Here is a 21,177-nt window from a genome sequence, read left to right as displayed (position 1 = left end):
TGGATACGATGTTCACATCCCGCAGCCATGTCCCACCTTGAATGAGCTGCCTGCCTTTGTTTGTAAAACAGAGGCTTAGGTGACATGACATTTGGGAGGTTACCTGGTTGACCCTTGTGGTAGAAGCTGCGAGAGGAAGAAAGAGAAATTAGTGACAGTGGCACATTTGGCAAATCAGAGCATTTACTGTCAACAAAAACATCTTCATTGACAAAGAGGATAAAAAAGGCATCCTGGTCAAATGCTTAAAATAGAAAAGCTTTCACTTTTCAAAGAAAGTGAAACAGTTCTGTGAAACAAGTGTGTTTTAATGAATCTGCATCTATTTTTACTGTGGTAAAACTTTTGATATGCATTTTTGGCAACCCTTGAAGTGTCACGAGGAAGTGATCGTGGCACATATTTGCATTAATGTGCAGAGAGTCAAATGCACTTAGTGTTCATTCATTAATAGAAAATAGAAACCCCAGCACCACTTCCACTCATTTTGTAATTAGCAATGAAAAGCGATCATCTTGTTTCCTTTCAACTTCTGACTCTTTTGCCTCCAAATGTGTCCCCACCTGTTCAGCTCCAGCCATCTGTCTCTGTTATGTTCGCCGAATTAGACGGTGTAAAAGGCTTTGACTGGTTTTGCTGGGACACAAAACGGGCCACCTGATAATGTTGATGGCTAAACCCCAAAAGCAGTCGGACAATGATTTGGCTGAATCCAAATGAATGAAGATTTAGCTGTGTCTGCTGTTTAACGGAGGACAATTACTCAATTTAACCTTAGTCGTTTTTTAAACTTACATCTGCGATTTCGGACCCCATTGAAGGATTTGGAGCAGAGTTTGACGTTATCGGCATCCGATTCTGTGATGAAAGGGTTTCAGAAAAGGAACGAGTATGAAGGAGTGTGCTGCAGCCTGTGGTGTTGAGTTTCAACCCGGCGGAAATCGACCTGAGGCGAACAGATGCCAGATCAGTCACAGTTCCCAATTTTCCCTACTCTCTCCCCTTCTGTTACCCTCACTGCTGTACACTCTGCTTTCACTGTGCTTACCTTTCTTCCAAGCTCTTTACCCGTCTAGACAGCAGCATGTTTTACTGTAATAAATCCTGGCAGCGATCCTTTTCACATCTCTCCCTGCATGCATTATTAGTTTTCTTGACATGGCTTACTTGTTGTAGCTTTTTTTTCTCCTTTTTTGCTCCAGTCCTTTACCGTGTTAGACATATGACTCCCTGTAAAGCCCCCCAACCCCCCAAAAGGTTCAACAACTGCCAGCTGGAAGCGGTGTTCTCGTATCAGTGTTTTTGTGGAAGTTTAAGAGAAAACGGACGTCGGATACCGTGATAGGGTTTTATCTCGTGCCAGTGAGCATGGGAAGATGAGGAGTAGTACAAGACAAGCTCTGACAGCTGGAGCAGAATCTGGGGGGGGGGGGCGTCTCCGCTGGACAGGTCCCGTCTGTTGTTCAATGACACTCATTGTTTAAGTCTACTCCAGCTGCTGCCAAATGTAATATAACCCCACCTCCATCACAGCCAGTGGAGATCTCCGAAGAATCAAAGGAGAAAATTGGATTCTAGAATAAGCTGTGCAACTTTTTGCATTGTTCGCCCCACCTCCCCTCTTTTCAGTGGGTCACAATCCTACACCATCACTCAAGTTCCTGCCTTTTTAAATGGTTTGACTTGAATAATGCATTTTAAAGGGTATAAGTTTTCAGCATCATTGCATAGTTTATCCCGAACACCACAGATATCTATAAAGTATTAATAATGCTGAAAATATATAATATAAAGTATACTTGGGCACAAGGCATAAAAAAATGGAAAAACAAAAGTGAGGTCAGAGGTCGAATGTGACACGATATTTTGAATCCCCACATACCAGTATCATTTCCTAAATGTTGCCAGTATAAACAAAGTTAGTGATATTTTAAGCACAGTTTTAAAGAAAGGACATTTTATGAAAGTGTGACCTCATTAGACCTTGAAAACAAGTACAAAGTAACACGAAAAAAAGAATCACTCCCTATATGACTATACGTTGTCAATGCAAATCATTGCAGTCAGAAAATGCATAGTTTTATATCTATATAGCATTACTAGCACATTAGCAGATCAAACTATTGACCTTGAAGAAGACGTGAGGTCTCAAATGTGACACATATTTTAAACATCTATATGGTACTTTCCATATGTTGATAATACACACGACACATGTGAGAATCATAGTTTTTAAGTTATAAGACTTTTAAAAGGCAATTTTCGACCAATAAATCATTAAGTTGACCTTGAAGACCTTGATGGGTGTAAGCTAAATTTGAACGGATTGTAAACATGACCCCGCTCTACACCCTTACAAAGTTTGATCTGAATTCATTTTGATGAATGACACACAACGCAAACATAACCCTCTTGGCTGAGGTAATAAAATGAATTATTTGAGAGAATTAGCAGAAAAAATTAATTGCTAATACACTTGGTAATATTTTAGTACAAAAGCTGCTGTAAAACGTTTTAAAATAGCAAAAGATATAGTAAAAAGGTAAAATGTTGATCATTACATTTTACCCAGTGAACTGTAGTGGTGCCCCATGTGTGTCGCTTTTGAAATATAGCACTTTGCAGTTTGGGAGCCTGATGTGCCTCTCCGTAGAGTCCAGCAGATTAGGGAGTCACAGTTGGAGCAGAGTCGAGTTGCTTGAGTCCAAAAGTCTCACTTTGCTGTCCAGAAGTTCATCAAGGCCCTGAACAACTTTAAGCAGCACAAACGGTATACTCACTGAAGAGTGGAGTGGCAGGCCTAACAATGCTTTATTCCGCTTTATAATAAAGGAATAATGTTTAACAAACGGACACAGGAACGAGATCAAGATCACGCTGACCTCTTGAACTTGACTTACTCTAAAACAGCTCGTCTAGGGGAGATTAACATCTAGGTTTGTGGCAGACCCAAGCCGGCATGGCTTCATTCCATCTGTACAACAACAGACTGCAAACACGCAGTCCAGGCTAGCAGCACCGTGACGTGTTTTTGCCTCTTTGCTTTTATGTAGATAGCTGTGCAGTGCAAGTCTGTCCTGTAGTGGTTCGGCTATATTTTTCTTGGCTGAAATCTTGTTTGTTCATTGATTTCTGCTCCCAAATTTTTTCATAGTCTTACTCTGTCGAAGGTCCTTGTATTAAATACAGTGAATCCTCGCAGCTCTAACTTGCTTCATGTTTGTTTTTTGTTGTTTTTAGGTCTCAAACTGGGAATGGAGCGGGATGCCTATGTGATGATTGCAGAAAAGGGCGAGAAGCTCTACCACATGATGATGACCAAGAGTCGACACCTGATTAAGGACAGGAGAAAGAAGCTCAGCATTGTGCCCAAGTGCTTCATGGGAAAGTGAGTTTCTTGGCTTCCTGAGTATGGGGGTCTCTGTAGGTTTCAAGAATGTGACTGCAGTGCCACGCTGTTCACATGAGGGTCTTTACAAATTGTTCTTACGTAAGATCAGCAGGCTTTCAAAGGCGCTGGTATCCAGTCTCCCCAAGTCCTGGCAAAATGCCTAAACTGCTTTATCCATGCATCCCCTTGACTGTAATGAGCCCCCCTCACAGTCTGCTCTCATGGGTTATAGAAAGGGCCACGTTGCTGCCTACCCCCCCCCACCCACCACCCCACCTCACGCCATATCATTGAGCACACACTGACACAGAGACTTTCATTAGCAAAGGGCCTTTAGCTGCTTCAACAGGCCATTCCACTTTATGTCCCCTTGATGTCTCCGTGCAGTGAGAAGAAAATAAGAGACTTGCTTCTACTTCCCTCGTTTCCTCTGCATGCACATCAGTTTTTGTGAGATCCTGAGCAGCAATTAAAATTCTTTCTGGCACCATCTCGGGGAAACAAAACATAAAAACTAGGCAACGCTTACAATGGAGACTGATGGCCGCTCTTGTAAAGAGAAATCAGGGAGCAAGCATTAACGTCTGCAACACTGCCAAAGCGGCCTCTCAGTATATCAGAGATTATAAAATGCGTACCTCACGCAAAAGTGTTTTTAAAAATGTATTTTTTATGCATGAGTAAATGTAGTGGACGATAACAGAGGAATCACACCAGTGATGGTGCCCAGAAGTGAATTCATAAGACTTTAAAAATATGCAGTGGTGTTTATTAGAGTCAAGTTAACTCTTCCATGTTTTCAAATCAGTTTCTGTTTCTGCTAGGAATTATAGTTTGCCATACTATGTGTCCGTATCTGTGCAAGTTTGTGTGTGTGTGTGTGTGTGTGTGTAAGCTTTCATAGTCAGAGCATATTCCCTTTTTATCATCTTCTCTGGAAGGCAATGATTCATCACCAAATACTTTCAGTTCAGGTCACTATCAGAACAGTAGCTTTCGATCGTTTTCCAATTTGAGTGTTTCTGCTTTTGCCCGCCCCCATAAATGCATTTTTAAATTTCTTACTCTCTCATCTCTTTACACTCACTGTCATATCATTCTACCATCTCCCCCTTTCCTCACTTTATCACTTGTTCATTTCCTGCCAGTAAGTGCAACCACGCGATCTGATATCGTCGTGTTGGTGTTGTTCCCAGATCATCATACTAAATGTTGTTCCAGGATCAGCATTGCAAGTGACCAATCAGAATGTTGTGATGTCATACTTTTGCGACTTCGGGAAAAACTGCCGTAAAACAAAAAACTGTACTTAAGCTGTGAGAAACCGCTTCTGTCCGCCGATCAGCGGACCCTGACCCTAACCGTAACCCTTTAATAAACGATAAGCAGAACTGATATTGTCCTTGCAACATTGGAATTTCATAAATGCACAATGGCTTGGCGCGCAAAAGAATAACATCAGAACAATGTGATTGGTCACTTGCAATGTTGATCCTGGAACAACATTTTCATGATGATCTGGGAACCACACCAACACGACGATATCAGATCATCTTTGCATTTATTTTTCTGATGAAATTAGCAACGGTCATAGATTTAGTGCTTATTGCATTAAATGGAGATGCTGACTCCGGTTTGATAGGACTCTGTTGTGTTGATAGCCTAATTCCATCAAGTCACTGTTGTGGAAAATTGCCGGTGTTAACACTTTTTTTTTTTTTCCCTTACTAGCTTAATTTTGGTTGTGCCCATCTTTCCATTATAAGACCTCTGGCTAGGAAGAGCACCTCAAGTGTTCAGCTCCATTCCAATCTGCTTCTGCTCCACTAGTCTTTGTGCGAGGGCATGGTTAAAGGGGGGTTGGGATGGCACCACTGGCTATATGTAAAGTTTTAGCCATTGTGCTGTTTTGAAACCAGCAAAACAATTTACTAAATTATGCGGAAGACATGTCTTATATACTGCCTTATTGACTCTGATGAAACTGTAATTTTCAGTCCTAATGGGCGACACATGGACACATTGCCTCACAGCAAGAAGGTCCTGGGTTTGAATCCACCATCTGGCTAGAGCTGTTTATATGGGTTCTGTCCGGGTACTGTGGATTCTTCACAGTCCAAAGACATGCAGTTAGTGGGGTTAGGTTAATTGGCAATTCTAATTGCCCATAGGTGTGAATGGTCGTCTGTCTCTTTTTGTTAGCCCTGCGACACACTGCTGAACTGTCCAGGTGTACCCTACTTCTCCCCCTATCGTAGCTGGTATTGGCCCCGCTCCTCTGTCACTCTGAAAATGATGATGAAATGATGAAAATGAAGTGCAAGGTAATGAATGGATGGGCATAATGATCAGATCTGAAATTAGCAGTTGAGATCATATACTTATTAGGAAACTATTTACTGAGTTCATAAATTAAGTAAACAAGAGGAGACTTTTATTCAATAAGACTTCTTTTTGCATGTTTGGAAGTTGTAGGCACTCAAATCAGACCACAATTAGATTCAGTGAGCTTTTTAAAATGACTCTTTAAAAAAAAAAACAAGTGTTGGTGAAGACAGACCGCATCAGTAGGTGCTTGATTAAACGCATCTGTGGATGAAACTGAAAACACCCAAATTTAAGTTTAAAGAGATGCGGCCAAACAGGCTTAACAAGGTTGTCCAATGTATATTTGTAACAATAACTATATGATTTTGAAACAATATTTATTGATAGAAGATTTGCTAATAGTAGCTCCATAACAATACATTTTTAAGGTGTAAAACACTACATCTGTAATGGACATTTATGTGGTAAAATATATTTTCAGGCTCTGGTGCAGTATACTTTATATTATACACTCTGTACTAATGCAATGCACAAAAACACAGAAAATCCAGCTGTCTTTTTTATGTCTTTCTATTTATGTCTTGTAGAATTTACAGGCTTTTATGGTTCTTTGCCTCTGCTTCTGTTGGGTGTAAAACTAACCTGCGTGTCATTTTCACAATGCATGTTAACTCTAGGCAAGATTTAATTAAGCATGTGGCGTCATAAAAGCCACAAAATTTTAAACTCAAGTAAAAGGTCAAAGGTTCTGACCCACAGTGTCATGCAAATGGAATAGATTATGAATGATGTTTTCAGGAAAAAAGTCTCAAACAAAACAAAACACAAAAGTTTGGAAAATTACATTTTTTAAAATCTTGATGAGGTGTTGTTAGTGTGCATTTAGAAGTAAAATCTGTTGGTTTCTTAAATTTTACTGTATTACTCTGTATATCTTTGTGTTCATTCCCATAACAGCTCTGTGTCCCAAAATTAACCTGACTCTTACATAACACCCACATACCCATACCATTCACTTGAGTCCCCTGTCATTGTCACTTAACAGCCAAAGAACATAAATGGAGACAATGAACACACACTCACAAATATTACAATCATGAAATCATGTTTTATTCTCAGTTTGAGGGAGAAAAGGAAACTCGGGACTTGCTCATGCACATATACAGCTCTACATGTTAGAGCACTCACTTGGCATGCTCTTTTCTCTTCAAAGATTTCTATATAATCATGCATACAATGTGAGCATATGGTTATGTGTTGACTTCATACATACACATGCACACATTATGCGCTTGACATTTACACATTCTTCTCATACACTAGGCTAATAAATCTATTGCATGACTGCCTGGAAGCAAATCCACACATAAGGACAGATTTCACACATACAGCTTTCAGAATTATTACCATGCTGGCGTGCTCAATCCCAGAATTCATGAACATGCACGGACACAAACATGCACCAGCTCTCTCCAGTTCACGGTTCGTCATTATCTGGGCAAGCGATTTCACTCAGCAGCATGAAAGGCAAAGAAGGGGAGAATGTAATTTTCTCCTTCAAACATTTGTTCTGCGCACACTGGGTGTGAAGACAAGTGAGCAGAGCTTAGAAGTGCTTACATTTGAATGGTTAATGCTTGTATTCAAGCAGCTGTGAGGGATATCTGGAGGAAAAGATAAACTATTCATTTTTGTGGAATTTGTGCCATTTATAACTTTGCTCTAGTTTAAAGGACCCCCCCCCCAAACAAAAACCAACAAAAAAATCCTAAAACAAACTGCAATACATTTTATCCTTAAAAAGCCTTACCATAGTATGAACATACTAGATTGCATAAGAGTGCCATATGACAGTGAAGCTGTTCTGTAGCTAGGATATATTTCGCTAGCTGTATGGTGTGAGCATACTAGAAAAAAAGATGGCTCTGGTATAAGACACATGGCCTAACAACAATACTTATATCAGTGGAATAGAGTGCAGAAAAACAAACATTATAAACTGCTTTTCTTGCAGTTAAATAGGGTTTAAAAAATTATTTAAAGGTAGAACGCTGTATTAGCTCTGCTAACTAGCAATGATTAGCATGTACATTAGCCACATTTAGCTGTTAGAGCCACAATCTGCAATATAAGGCAGTGCTTGCTTACATACAGACACAATATTAGTTTGAAAAATCACTTCCTCAGACACGACCTAACCTCTTTGTAGGATTTAACATGACTAATGATGTCAGTAACTAAACTTCAGGTTGTTGCATTAACTCAGTATTGATCTGTGTAGTCATTCGCGCTCCGTACATTCACATTCAAAATAAATTTTATCAAACCAAAAATGCCACTTTTCACTCCAGACCGAACTGTAATGAAATCTGCCTTTTAAGTTAAATATATAAAAGTTTTGGCACCATTATGACCAAATCAGCCAATGCTTTTCAGAGTTTCTTAACTGACATGGTTGTTTAAGTACTTTAGCTATGAACAGCAGTCATAGATCTCTCTCCATTTTTGTCTTGTGTCCTCAGTGAATTCGTGTCATGGCTCATAGAGAGCGGAGAGATCAGTAAACCTGAAGAAGGAGTCAACCTGGGACAAGCCTTACTTGAAAATGGCATCATCCATCATGGTGAGACAAATTAATGTAGTTATTTCTCCAACTCTTTACTCCTCTGTCATCTTCTAATCCTCTATAACGTTTGCATTTTAGAGCTCTGTAGCTCTCCTCGTCATTTTTCCCCCTGTTTGGTCCTTCTCTGTCTTCAGGCCTGTTTCTAATGGCTCCTTTTCTCTGATTCTCACTCTCTTTCTGTAATTGGTTGACTCATTCATATAACTCACAAATCCTCTGTGTTTTATGGTTGTCCCACAACGATCTGAAATTATTGTCTGGTATTGTCTCTTGCCCGAGGGACACTCATAGGTTTACTTACATGAATTATACATTTAGAAATGAAACAAAATACTCACACTCACTTGGACAGACACTATTATAGAGAGTGTGTATGAACACAACTGCTGCTGTTGCTGACAGGGCTCTTGTATGTAAGTGCAGGCCACTGTAAGTATTTCTACATGCCACACTCTCAGGAGAAATCTGCTGAGACCTAGTGTTCATATTCTTTAATACCTGTGAAAAATCCCAAGAAATCCTCCCTCACATTTACCATATAACCATAGAGAGACACAATGATGACATGCTGGGCTCTATGGAACAGCTGTGAGGCTTTGTGGGTAAATTGAAGAGGTTTGAGCCCTGCAGGCAAAATGTAGGTGTCACAGTTATCCAGTGAAAAGAAATCAGAGAGAGGCAATGTAACAGATTGGGAGACCACAGGAGTAAAAGTAAATCCATGTATTTTACAGTTCTTATCCAATTAGATGTACATGGTTGGTTTGAGGCACTTCCATCCTCCAGTTTACACCTGAATTTGAGCAATTTTGAGATCTTCTTTTTCCCTCCACAATAATTCAGCCATCATTTTATGTACTTTGAATCCCACAACACTTTACAATGACTGATTTGGTGGTGCATTCCTTTGGTTTTATGAGGGTATTTTAAGTCTAGACTGAGAAAACCAGCAGCTTGTTTGATTCAATGCCAGCTTGTTGTGGTGGAACCAAACTGCCTCTCATTGGCAGATTTCACGGTTAGCTTTGTGACTATTGTCTGTTTCTGCGTGTCAGTCATTTTTCCATTTTCCGTATTGGATTAATTCTAAATAAGTCATTCTGGAACTTTTTTTATTAGTGCAAGCTGGGACGTTTTTTTGGGACTGGTATTTGTCTGCTGTTAACGTCATTTATATCACTCCACCCAATGCCCCCAGGAAATATAGTTCTTGCCTCTTACCTTTTTTCTGTAATTATAGCAATACTATCAACAGATGCATCAAAAAGTGGCACATCAATATTAAAATCTTAAAGGTCTCTATTCCAATGTCAAAAAGCAGTGTTGCAGTAAATTTGTTGCCGCAGTGCATCACTAGCTCATCATAACTGGTAAACCTCTTCAGCCTATTATGTGTGAATACAGCAATATTAACACTGGCATTGTATTAGATATGTCATCCAGTTACAGTTGAAAATCAGTAGCATATATGTCCATAACCTTAAGTCCATTTTTGAAGAGTAGATATTCGCAAAGGGAATATGTAAAGCAGAGAGTTTTCTTTGGCTTTGATGTTCCACATTTCACAAAAAACACCTATGTTACAAACTCGAAATCATCTGATATTCAGCCTGGAGCAGAGCTGAGGTGACGGTTCCTTCTTTTGCTCTTGTTTTAGTGTCAGACAAACACCAGTTCAAGAATGAGCAGGTGATGTACCGTTTTCGTTATGACGATGGAACCTACAAGGCCCGCAGTGAGATGGAGGACATCATGTCGAAGGTAACGAGAGTTCTGCTTCTGGATCTTTTCATTGGTGCGACAGAACAAAGAGCATCAGGATAACGACAGTTGTAACGAATGAGCTGTAAATGTTTGCAATGGCTTTATATTAACTTTGAGGTAAAATAAGAATTCATTGACTTGTTTAAAGGGTCTGCCTCTGCAGATTTCTTCACTTTCATACCCAACAGCACAGCAAAAGTCAGCTAACATTTCTTTCCTCACATGCTTTTGCATGTTTTCATGGGTTCTCCTTCTCTATTTCAGCTTCCTCCCACAGTCCAAAAACATGCAAGGGTTAGGTTAATTGGTCGTCCTGAATTGGCAGTAGGTCTGAATGTGAGCAAGAATGGTTGTATGTCTCTTCAGGGCGTTCCATGCTTCTTGTGACCCTGAGCTGGATAAGCAAAAGAAGACGGATGGACGGATTGATAAAAACTCTAAATGATTCTTGCACTGTCATGCTAAAGCTTAAAAAATACAATTCAGACCCACTATCTTCTTCCAGAAATTGAGAAAAAAATCAGCTTTTATTTTCTTTCTGCCGCTTTCATCTACTATCATTACAGCTCGATCCTCTCATCACATGTGGATCCTGCCGTATGGTGCAGTTGGCTGTTGTTCCATTAAAAAATATATTGTTCCTCCAAAACTGTCCACCTTTGACAAACTTTATACAATATAATTTGGACATTTTACAGTTTTAGATACGCTCCAGATACAATCTCACATCTCTCATAGACGAGTGAGGCAGAAGCTCAACTTGACAAAAACGATGAACCTTTTTTTGGTCTCCATTTGTTCTCAGACCTGACTGTTGTCAGGGTTTGATATAAAAAAACAAACATTTTTTTGTCCTTAATTCATAGCCTTAGGGTAGCTCTTTTCAGTTGTTCTGAAGCCATGTTCATACCTGTTTACCCAAGGCGTGTATGATCTATGAGTCAGCAGCTCCATTTTTCTATCGCTACAGGGCGTCAGGCTTTACTGCCGGCTTCACAGCCTCCACACACCTATCATCAAGTAAGTACCTGCCCTTCTCCCTCTTTTCTTTCTCCTTCTTCATTCTTTATTCTCCGCTCTTAACATCCCTGCTCTCCAGGTGCAAACATGCATATTCATGAAGGGTTCACATTCGCCCCGAGTCACCCTTTCTGTGATGACTGAACAAATGGTATCCCTGCCAGGAATGACAACCCTCAAACCCTTTTCCCTTCCAAACTGGAGTCCAAGCCAGCCGTGAGCTGCTGTAGGTTTATGCTTTCAGGATTCAGTTTTTCATGGCTGGAGGCTTATATAAGCATGCTCTTAGAGGATTAAGGAGAGCCACTTACTGTGAGCATTTGTCTCTTTATGTTTACAGTATTGAGCATTGAACTCTCTATTTCATACACAAATGCTCACACAGTCACTTTACCGCTGAGTGCACCTACTTAGAAAACTAATTACTACAGTGTGTAGTATATACATACACATAAACACACACTTTGTTAGCCTCACTATATGTTAATGTACATATGTAGCTAAACTAGGGTAGTTTAAATTATGGTTTACCTACTAATTACATACTAATCCTAAAATAATCCCATAAGGTGGCATAGAGTTATCTCACTTTACAAAAATCTAAATTTAAACAGAAACAGGAACCATGGGAAACTCACAATGTTCCTGTGTGATAAGCCCTCAAGGACACACACTGTACACACATTCTCTCTCTGCTCCTGTCCCTCCTTTCATACTATTCCCTGCTCATCTCTCTATCTTTCCCTCCATCACTCACCCGCTGATTGAAGTGGCCGGAGTTGCCATTGGTGCAAACAAAGAGCCTTTGGTCTGGGGACAAATCCTATTAACATACAAAGGCAATCCTTCTGCCTGCCAGGCACTTATTATGTAAGATGGCCTTGCTTTTTATTTATTTATTTATTTATTTGTTTTTAATTGTAAGCAGACACCATTAATTAAAATGTCTGAGTGATGGATGTGTTGCATTTATGAATAATAAATAATCATAAAACCGTGCCACTGTTTTATTAAACTTTGTCTGGTGACAGAGCCTCCAATGATTTCCTAATGATAGAATGCCTTGGAAAAAAGTAACTACATGATAAAATGCACATTAAACTAATAGAATTAACATCGATGATGTCATGGGTATATTATGTTGTTAAAACAGAAAGTCGCTGATCATAAAACGATACTGGGAAGTTATCCACTTTCACGGTTGTTTCACTGCGTTGTCAGCAGTGTCATTTGTGCCCACATCATCATTTAATATATACGGCGCTTGTTTATTCTGAATATAGTATACTGAGTATGGCTGTTAGTGGCATATGTATCACAGTCTATTTCTGTGATACAACTCGCACAACTGAGAAATTGCACGTCGAAAAACACATCCTCTGTAGCATTTCCTGTTTTACGTTTTACTTGTCGAGCAGGCTGGTGCATTGTGGCTGAGCGAGCTGTGGTTGTTCTCAAATCGTAAGCTTACAGAGTGAGAAGTTAAAGGGACAGCAAGTGCACGGTGCTTATCTCACGGTCTGTACTGTGAAACCAGGGACTGATCAGCTTGACGTCAAAAAAAGGAAGAACAAAAGATGAATTCCCAAGTTAATGACCGAATCTCATGCAGATGACTTCAGCATAACTGACCACTAGCTGAGTTCAGCATAAGCTAAGCGATGCATCTGAATAGTAACACCAAACACCAATGAGATAGCATGCACAGCTAGGTGTTAAAGCAGCTAACCACAAAGAGGTTTTGCTACACTTGTAACTCTGTTTCTTTTTGTTTTTTTATTAAAGTTTGCACTGAACAATAAAGCTGATCTAATTCAATCTTTTGTTGCTCCTTATAGGGACAGAGACCACCATCTGAAAACCTTTAAATCAGTAGTGCCTGCTAGCAAACTGGTGGACTGGCTACTCTCACAGGTAAAATAAGAAAATATTACACCGATGCACACTCACGTGAATCCACAGAAGCCACCAAGGGTGCATTCAGTAATGATGTCTCTCATTACTGTAAATGAATGAATTGCTGCAGTGCATTGTGGTTGTTGTGTAAAACAACCACAATGCATTGAAATTGAACAGTGAAATGAAACTAGTGGCTCAAAAATGTATTAATTTTAGGGTTGCATTTGGGTAAAAGGTGGATTTTCACCTTTTAGACTTTTGTGACTGTCACATAAACATGTACTGTCAATGCTACCATCCTGACTTTCCTCCAAAATGTAAATGTGCACCCTTGTCTCAGTCCAGACCTTCAGGATGATGTAGCATGTGTTTTCTAGCTAAAAGCACTTTTTAATGAAACATTAGAATTCAGAAATTTAGAGTTATCATTATAATTTTGAAAAAGTTGCCTTTTATTATAGGTACGGTTTGAATGCAGTTTTAACATTTTCTACTGTCTTTACTGAAACTGAGGGACAAGTAACCCAGTAGTGTCCTAATCTCTCCCTCTCACTTGTTCTTAGACACATAGATATTAACCTGTGCTGATTAAATTGTACAGTTTTTAATGTCACAAATTGAAGCAGCATGCTGCATATGAGCAGGTGTAAACAGGCATTGTGAATGACCCTGTGTGCGTCATTGACTTGGTTTCCCAGGGAGACTGCTCGAACCGAGAGGATGCCGTGACGCTGGGAGTGGGGCTCTGTAACAGCGGCTTCATGCACCATGGTCAGTTAAATAATAATAATAATAATAATAATAATGGATACTTTATTGATCCCCATGGGGAAATTACTTGTTTTTCTCTGCATTTGACCCATTCACTCAGTGAAGCAGTGGGCAGCCCACTAAGCAGGCGCCCACTCACTCTCAAGCACTTTTGACAGATTCTAATCATTCATATTGTTTCGATTCCCCACAGCTTTGGCTTAAATTTGAATAGTGTTGTGTTTGTGGCACTTTCTCTTCAGTTCTTATTCTCTCCCCGGTCTTTCTGTGCTTTTCGATTACATCATCTTTCCCCTTCTCTCAACCCCACAAAAATGTTGTATTGGCCACTCTCTCTTGCATGCCATCATAGGCTTAAAAAAGGGGGCATCCTAAACTTGTATACCCAGTCTAAATTTTTAAAACCTCACTCACCACATTGTAGTTGGAGCTGCTTTGGTCCCAGCCCAGCATGTTGAACATAAACAGTTTTAGGAGTGTAGCCTAACCAGAGTTGTTTGGCTTTGCTACATGGCTGTCTGGGTCACTCCACTGAACCGTGAACGCTGTTTAATGCATAAAATTGAATCTGTCGTCAGCGGACACATGTATTTTGGGTAAAGTGGGAAGCACTTAAAAGAAGTAGTGTGGAAAGGCTGAAGAAGTGACAAGTTAACAGCACTTCCTGGTTTCCTGAAGGATATAGAGAAGTATGCAAGATTATAATACTTGGACGCACTCTAATCGGGGAGACCTGCAGATTAATTTAAATGTTAAAGTTTTGAATCCTTATCAAAGTCTCTTTAAGACAATTTAACAACATCTCTGGAGTCTCATGTGCAGTATATCTACATTATAATGTGCATAAATATATACAGGATTATTTTTTTCAGTCCTGCATCTGCCATCTGTAAAAAGTGACTATAGAGTGACTTTTGTTTTTTTGCTTGCTTAGCTTGCACCAGCTTTCACTACCATCTGTTTGAAGTTGTCACCTGTTCTCCTTTTACTCTGCCCTTCTTTGGGGTGAGGAACTCTCTCTTCTCAGCCTGTCTGCCCACTGCGCTTCACAAGTCACTCTCTTTAGTTCTTAGTCAGCACATCTGCTGCTCTTGATCCCGGTTCCTTTTGAACTCCTCTTCTTTTTGTCTCTCTCCATTTTTTAAACTATCCTCACCTTCTTCATTCGTGTCTCTGTTTGACGGTTACAAGGTTGTAAAACACTTCATCCGTGGGATGATAATGGGTAGCAAAGTTAATATAATTAAGCTCACCGTCATGGACACCTGCAAGTATTGTAACTTACAGAGGCCGATAATAATTTACATGACCACACGTTTCCCTCCCACCACAACTCAATCTGCAGCAAGTACAGATCCATAAATCAATACTGAAGCCATAAAAATTATTGTTTGATCATTTATCTTTATCGCCTCTAGAGCAAATTGTCTTGTGGAAATCCATTTTGCACTTTATATCAACACTTTGCATTTAAAGGTGCGGCTGTACCCAGATAAAGCAAAAGAATACTGTGCTGAAAGTGCTTTATCATGTATCATGGCATGTTTTCTCAAATTCCTGCATCAGTGCATTGTAGATTCACAAAAATCAGTTTTTAAAAACTCTGTTCCAAAGATCCTTAAAAAATTGATGTTGATTGTTAGATAATGTTGTCAGTTCAGGGTGTTTAAATGATGATTTAGCAGTGTGTGAGTAACTGTGCATGCATTATGTGTGACAGTTTCCGTAGCGGCACTCCCCCACCAGCTGAATAGGAGTAAAAGTCTTATATGGCCACAGCCTATGTGAGTCAGAGGAAATAACTCACATTTGTGCTTCGTTTTAGTTGGTGCAAGGCCAGTGTGAGTAGGTGTGACCTCTGTGTGTGTGTGTGTGTAATGAGTTTGTGAACACTTTTGTTGCTCATCAAATCTCTGAGCAGCTGGGTACCTTTGGCCCTCGGTGTTGCCTGTACAAGCCTCATTTTACAGTGGCCTCAGAGAGTCATGCATCTGCACAGACACGGCAGATTAGGTAACATCCTCGGATGCATTTTTTGTGTCAGGGAAATGTTTGTGCCTCATGTCACAAATTCCAAATCCTCCTAAGACGCAAACCAGATGGACTTTTTCTTTGGTCTGTTTCTCTGGAACAAGACGTGACAGAACGCATTGTGACTTTTTAGTGCAAACTTCAAAAAGCTGCGGCAAGGCAATGCAGTTAAAAGACATACTGTACGGTACAATAGTGTGTGTCCTGTAATTGTAGCCGTGCTTACTGATGTGCACTTGGGCTTCAGCTTAATGACTTAACTGCTGTTAGTACTGCATAATTATTGAGACAGAATAAGTTAGCCTCTCCCTTTAATTCTGTTGCCTCAGGCCTGTAACAAAATAAAAATAAAGGGAGATCTTTCAAAACACTGAAAAAGAAAAGTTTTGGGTATTTTCTTCACAATTACTGTGATTGGACAAAGCGACCATAATATGGTTCTCACCTGTTTGCAGTGCCCCATGTGTTGAAGTGAACCTCAGTACATCGGTGGGATTTACAGACACACACACACACACACACACTCACAGACACACACACACACACACGCACGCACGCACGCACGCACGCACGCACGCACGCACACACACACACACACACACACACACACACAATTTCTTGTGTCCTCCTGAGAGTCTTCCCAACCTTGGTTTGGAAGACTTGTGTTGGCTGCAGTCCAGATGTGGTCTTGCTCCAGATGCTCTCACTAAAATCATCAGCTAATGAGCTAATTAACTGTTAGCTTGTTTGTGTAGAAGACTCCCAAAGATGAAAGCTTCTATAAACACATGTATCTTTCTAGATTTTTTTTTTTTGGAAGTTGGGTCAAAGCTTTATTTAAAAAAAGCCTTTTTTTAATCTTTCTGCTCTTTTACTTTTCACTGATCTTGCAAGACCGATACTGTGACATTCTGCTATTTCTCTTTGTTATCTCCTGTGGCTGCATTCTGCACACATTTACCACATTCTTGTGTTTTTAAAAAAAACATTTACTTCAGTTTTGGAGAAGAGCGAGTTTAAAGACGAGTCCCAGTTCTTCCGTTTCTACGCGGACGAGGAAACCGAGGGGACCGGCACCAAGAGCAAGCAGCTCCAGCGAAATGACTTCAAACTCATTGAAAACATCTTAGTCAAATCCCTTGTGGTGAGCAACACTCATATACACACTTTCACATTCTCCCACATCTATACATGGATACGCAGATATTGCCAGAATCTGGGAAAAAAACCACTTCTAGCATCATCATTTTCCCACGAGAAAAATGTGCTAATAATTAAAAGGTTTGCGAACATCATTCCGATGCTATAAACATGGCACAAAGATGTTTTGATTACCTTGCACAGCATTAACCACCCCAAAGACAAAACAAAAGCATGATGGGAAACAATGAGCCACTGTACTGTAGACTGATGCAAAAATAACAAAAACAAGGTTTTTCAAGTTATCCTGTTACGCTGTCGGGCATAAACATGCATTTTGACTGTAGAACCCTGCATACATATATACCTGTGTGCCTTCTTCTGATCTCCACATCTAACTTTTATTAACACCACTATACACAGCCCGAGTAGCTTTGATGACAGCAAGCACATTTGAAATCGCTCTGATCACTATGCATCTGAGTGTTATATAATTGTAATGTAATCAGCTGTATCGGCCGGGATGAATCTCTGTTGCGCTGCTGCTGATACAAAAGATAACTGTGAGAACGGCAGCCGATGAATATTCTTGAAATACATTTGAAAATGTGAGCTGATGATTGATGACTGTAGTGCAGTTAAAAGCAGGACAAGACCTTTTCCTTCTTTAGTGCTTGATCTGCTTTAAAGACCTTTTAAGATGCGTCAGTCAACATTGTGTAGCCATTTCTTTTTTTAGCAGCAGAAAAAGGTAAGATTCAAATAAACAGTAACTTAGTTTTAACTCTTATAAGGTGTAATTTGCAGCAAACATGTCCATAATCACTCCAGAACTGAGCGTCCAGTTTGACACTATTAAATATTCTTTGTAGAAAGAGGAGGGGCTGCTTAGGGGAATATGGTATGTGCACTAACTGCCCAGATATTGGGTCACTTAGGTTTTCACTTCCAATCACATCTGTGGCGTGACTCCTGTTAATATCATTATCCTACAATAAAAGCATATAATATTTTTTTACACATACAGTAAAAGTCAGTCTGCACAACACTGGGTCAAGTGTTTGGGGGTTTCCACAAACTCACACAGAAAGTCAACTGTTTATTTGAGTCCATTATCTTCAGGGAAACCTAGAAGCATCATCAGCATCCCTTTTCATATCATAGTGAGAAGTAGGCACGCCATCTGGCTTTCCACAAGAAGTGGAAAAGGCCCTTTTCCTTGATTAGCGGAACTAATCCCCCCCAATGCCTATTATTGAAGTGAAGTGCAGGGACTCTTTATTTTCCACGGTCATCTCCTCTGATATAACAGCAGAGATCCCCATCTTATCAGGACTGTGCAGCAGGAAGATGGCCCCAGCAGCTTAACTAATGGACGCCGCTAATGTGTTTGGCGACGACAGCGTTTAACTTTAAGCCTCAACCCCAAGTGGGAATACAATATGGAGAACAGAGAGCAACATCAGGCAAAGGCACCTGAGACAGAATGAAAGTCACAAATGGCTAATGAAACTGTGATTATGTGTGAATAGTTTGCATGTGAGACCACCCAGAAAAAGTGCCGTAAATCACCTTTTTTTTTTTCTTTAAAGCTTCAGTGATTTCTCAGACAAACCAGGTCACTGCCATGAAGACAAGTTGCCGTTTTATAGCCAGAGCCTACAGTTGCACAGAATTACAGCAGCAGAACCAAGGGAGACAGAAAGATGATGAATATGTGTGCATCTAAAATTATTTTCCTGTTTGCTTACTTGTGATACTAAATCAGTTCAAGACATTTTAAGCCTGACAGTCAGCGGTGAAAATGTGGAAGTAATTAGTCGATTTTCTCTGTGCTAGATTCACCCCGAGGAGGAAGGCTACGGCTTTGAGATTGAGGAGAAGAACAAGGCCATCGTTGTGAAATCTGTCACCAGGGGCTCACACGCTGAGGTAAACACACACACACACACACACTTCTTCCAGCCTCGGGGTGTCAGTTCCACTAGGTAATGGCTGTCTACTCTCTGGACGGCTGCTGTCACTCTGTCTCTCTCCCTTTTTTGAGAACTCTGCTCTGATTGGCTGCAGAGCCATTTGCAGATATATTTTTATGTTTAGGAGGGAGCAGCTTCCATATTGGTATTTGTCCCGTCCGTGCCATTGTGTCAGCCTTCACTGATGATGGGGAGGGGAATTACAGTGACAGCTCAATGGCTATAATACAAGATGGACGAGCCAATGTTTTCCTGTCTTATTGATCATTCATCCTCTTTTTATGTCCTCTTACTCGCCTTAGACAGGTGACATACTTTACTTCTGGCCTGTCCGTCTCACAGCCCAGCCTGTATACTGTTAATCGTTGCAATGTTGTCATGAACACACATGATGGTGCCCTGGTTGTTTTTCCTCCACAGCCTGACTATAACTGTCATGCTCCCCACTATTTCCACATTTGTATCCTCATTTCTCCCGTGCCCCTGTGCTGCTCTGCAGCTCTCGATAATCTTCATTTTTATGCACTGCCCAACTACCACACTAAACCTTTGCTTCTCTGTTCCTTATTACTCCTTTTTTCCTTAATTTCGAACCCCCTCTCACTCTATTATTCATTCCCCCGTGCCCTCCACCCCCCACAGTGGGGCGAGGATTGCTAGTTGTGACACAGCCCGTGTGCCAGCGCAGTGAATGAAGCTCAGCTGATTCCCATGGGGCTCTGAAAAGGGCTGAGAGGCACACACTCACACACTGAGCTCTTTCACTATATGATACTATTATAGAAAGTCACGTGCAGACTGGCACCCATGCTGTGTAATCACACACACATATACATGCACCCCTCTGCATTCAAATAGCTCTGGCTCCTCCCAGTCGTTCCTACATCCACGCTGGGCCTTCAAACAGAGTCGAGGCCTGGCTTAACCAAGGCCATCCCACCGGATCTTTGCCCAGGACACTGGACTCACACAGTGAGTGCACAGAGGCTGTATTCTTCTCACAACGTGACTGAAGATGACTGCATTTAAATGCATGCTGCAGGCTGATTTGCTGTGTGTCTGTCATTTGTAAAGAGATATCAGAAGCTGAAATCCGACTGAAAAGCTTGAAAATGTTTGTTTCTTTGGGAGCAGGTATACTGGTTTGTGCAGCTGCAACGCGCCTTGACTGAAGAGATTGTATATTAGCTAAAGGAATCTGGCAAGATCCGACAAAGCATCAGAGGTCGCAGGCAGAGCAACTGGCAACATTAGGAAAAAAATTATAAAGTGACGCCCTTCAGTCTGGAAGTGCGTGCAAATCTAACACAAAGCAGGCATGACACTCAGGTCTAGCAATCATGCATTTTTATCATATCCAGTGGCCAATCTTTATACGCACTCACTGCATACAACTTCAGTCAAATGCTGGAAAATACACGACAAGACAGAACAGGCTGTGGGAATTTGGAGCAGCAAACAATGCTTTTCGTCTTATCGCTTGGTTGTTTGTTTTCTTCTTTGCTCCTTGGAGGCACATTATCATATACCAGCACTTGATTGTGAGTAATTCACGTTAGACAGGGGAATTGTACACAGTCTCTGTCTCACTCCGGTACTTGCTCGTAATTTTTAATTGAATTGCAGTCCCCCGACCTGAAACTCTTACTGTGCGGATGTTGCCTTTGGGAGGGGGTTCAGGCTGAAGCAAGCTGCCACCTATAAATAACCACATTCTGTCTCCTGTCTGTCCGTCTGTCCGTGCAGATGGCTGGCCTGCAGGTGGGCAGGAAGATCTACACCATCAACGAGGACCTGCTTTTCCTCAGGCCTTTCTCGGAGGTTGAAACCATGATTAGCCAGTCCTTCTGCATACGACGCTCCCTGCGGCTGCTGGTTGGCACCAAGGCCAAGGAGTGAGGGCTCATGCATATGTGCTGAAATACACAATGTCCACTCATATAGACCGCACTGGTCTGATTGGTATTTTCTTTTTCTTTTTTTCCAGGATCGTAAAAATCCCTGACAACCCAGACAGTCTCTCCTTCAGACTGAGTGGCTCTGTTCCTCCTCATGTCCACGCTGTAAGGAAAGGTAACTGACTTCTGTAGCCACAACAATCAGCAGAAATATGCATTTTTTTCAGAGATAGCAGAAGAATTTCATTATTACTCCTTCTCTCATGAACACTCAGAGAATAACACGTAGGACGAAAGCACGGTACCAGAGTTTAATAAGTAGGCTACAAAATG

The 21,177-nt window shown here is 40.8% G+C and overlaps 1 protein-coding gene across 1 annotated transcript in view; it reads left to right on the top strand.

Moving 5' to 3' along the window:
• prex1 (phosphatidylinositol-3,4,5-trisphosphate-dependent Rac exchange factor 1) overlaps positions 1-21,177 on the top strand; it is a 76,960-nt gene that overhangs the window by 32,835 nt on the left and 22,948 nt on the right. The window contains exons 10-19 of the mRNA XM_085344152.1: positions 3,241-3,388; positions 8,242-8,342; positions 10,003-10,106; positions 11,080-11,129; positions 12,968-13,043; positions 13,727-13,799; positions 16,829-16,974; positions 18,810-18,902; positions 20,693-20,841; positions 20,934-21,019. Of these exons, the coding sequence (XP_085200278.1) occupies positions 3,241-3,388; positions 8,242-8,342; positions 10,003-10,106; positions 11,080-11,129; positions 12,968-13,043; positions 13,727-13,799; positions 16,829-16,974; positions 18,810-18,902; positions 20,693-20,841; positions 20,934-21,019 (1,026 nt within the window). The remainder of the gene's footprint in view (positions 1-3,240; positions 3,389-8,241; positions 8,343-10,002; positions 10,107-11,079; positions 11,130-12,967; positions 13,044-13,726; positions 13,800-16,828; positions 16,975-18,809; positions 18,903-20,692; positions 20,842-20,933; positions 21,020-21,177) is intronic.

This window comes from Diplotaxodon limnothrissa, linkage group LG20, assembly GCF_057381915.1.
Source record: "Diplotaxodon limnothrissa isolate DT_005_m linkage group LG20, D_limnothrissa_male_GT1.1, whole genome shotgun sequence".
NCBI classification, from domain to species: Eukaryota; Metazoa; Chordata; class Actinopteri; order Cichliformes; family Cichlidae; genus Diplotaxodon; species Diplotaxodon limnothrissa.
Note: the sequence above shows the minus strand (reverse complement) of the source record. Positions and strands in the feature narration are given on the sequence as shown.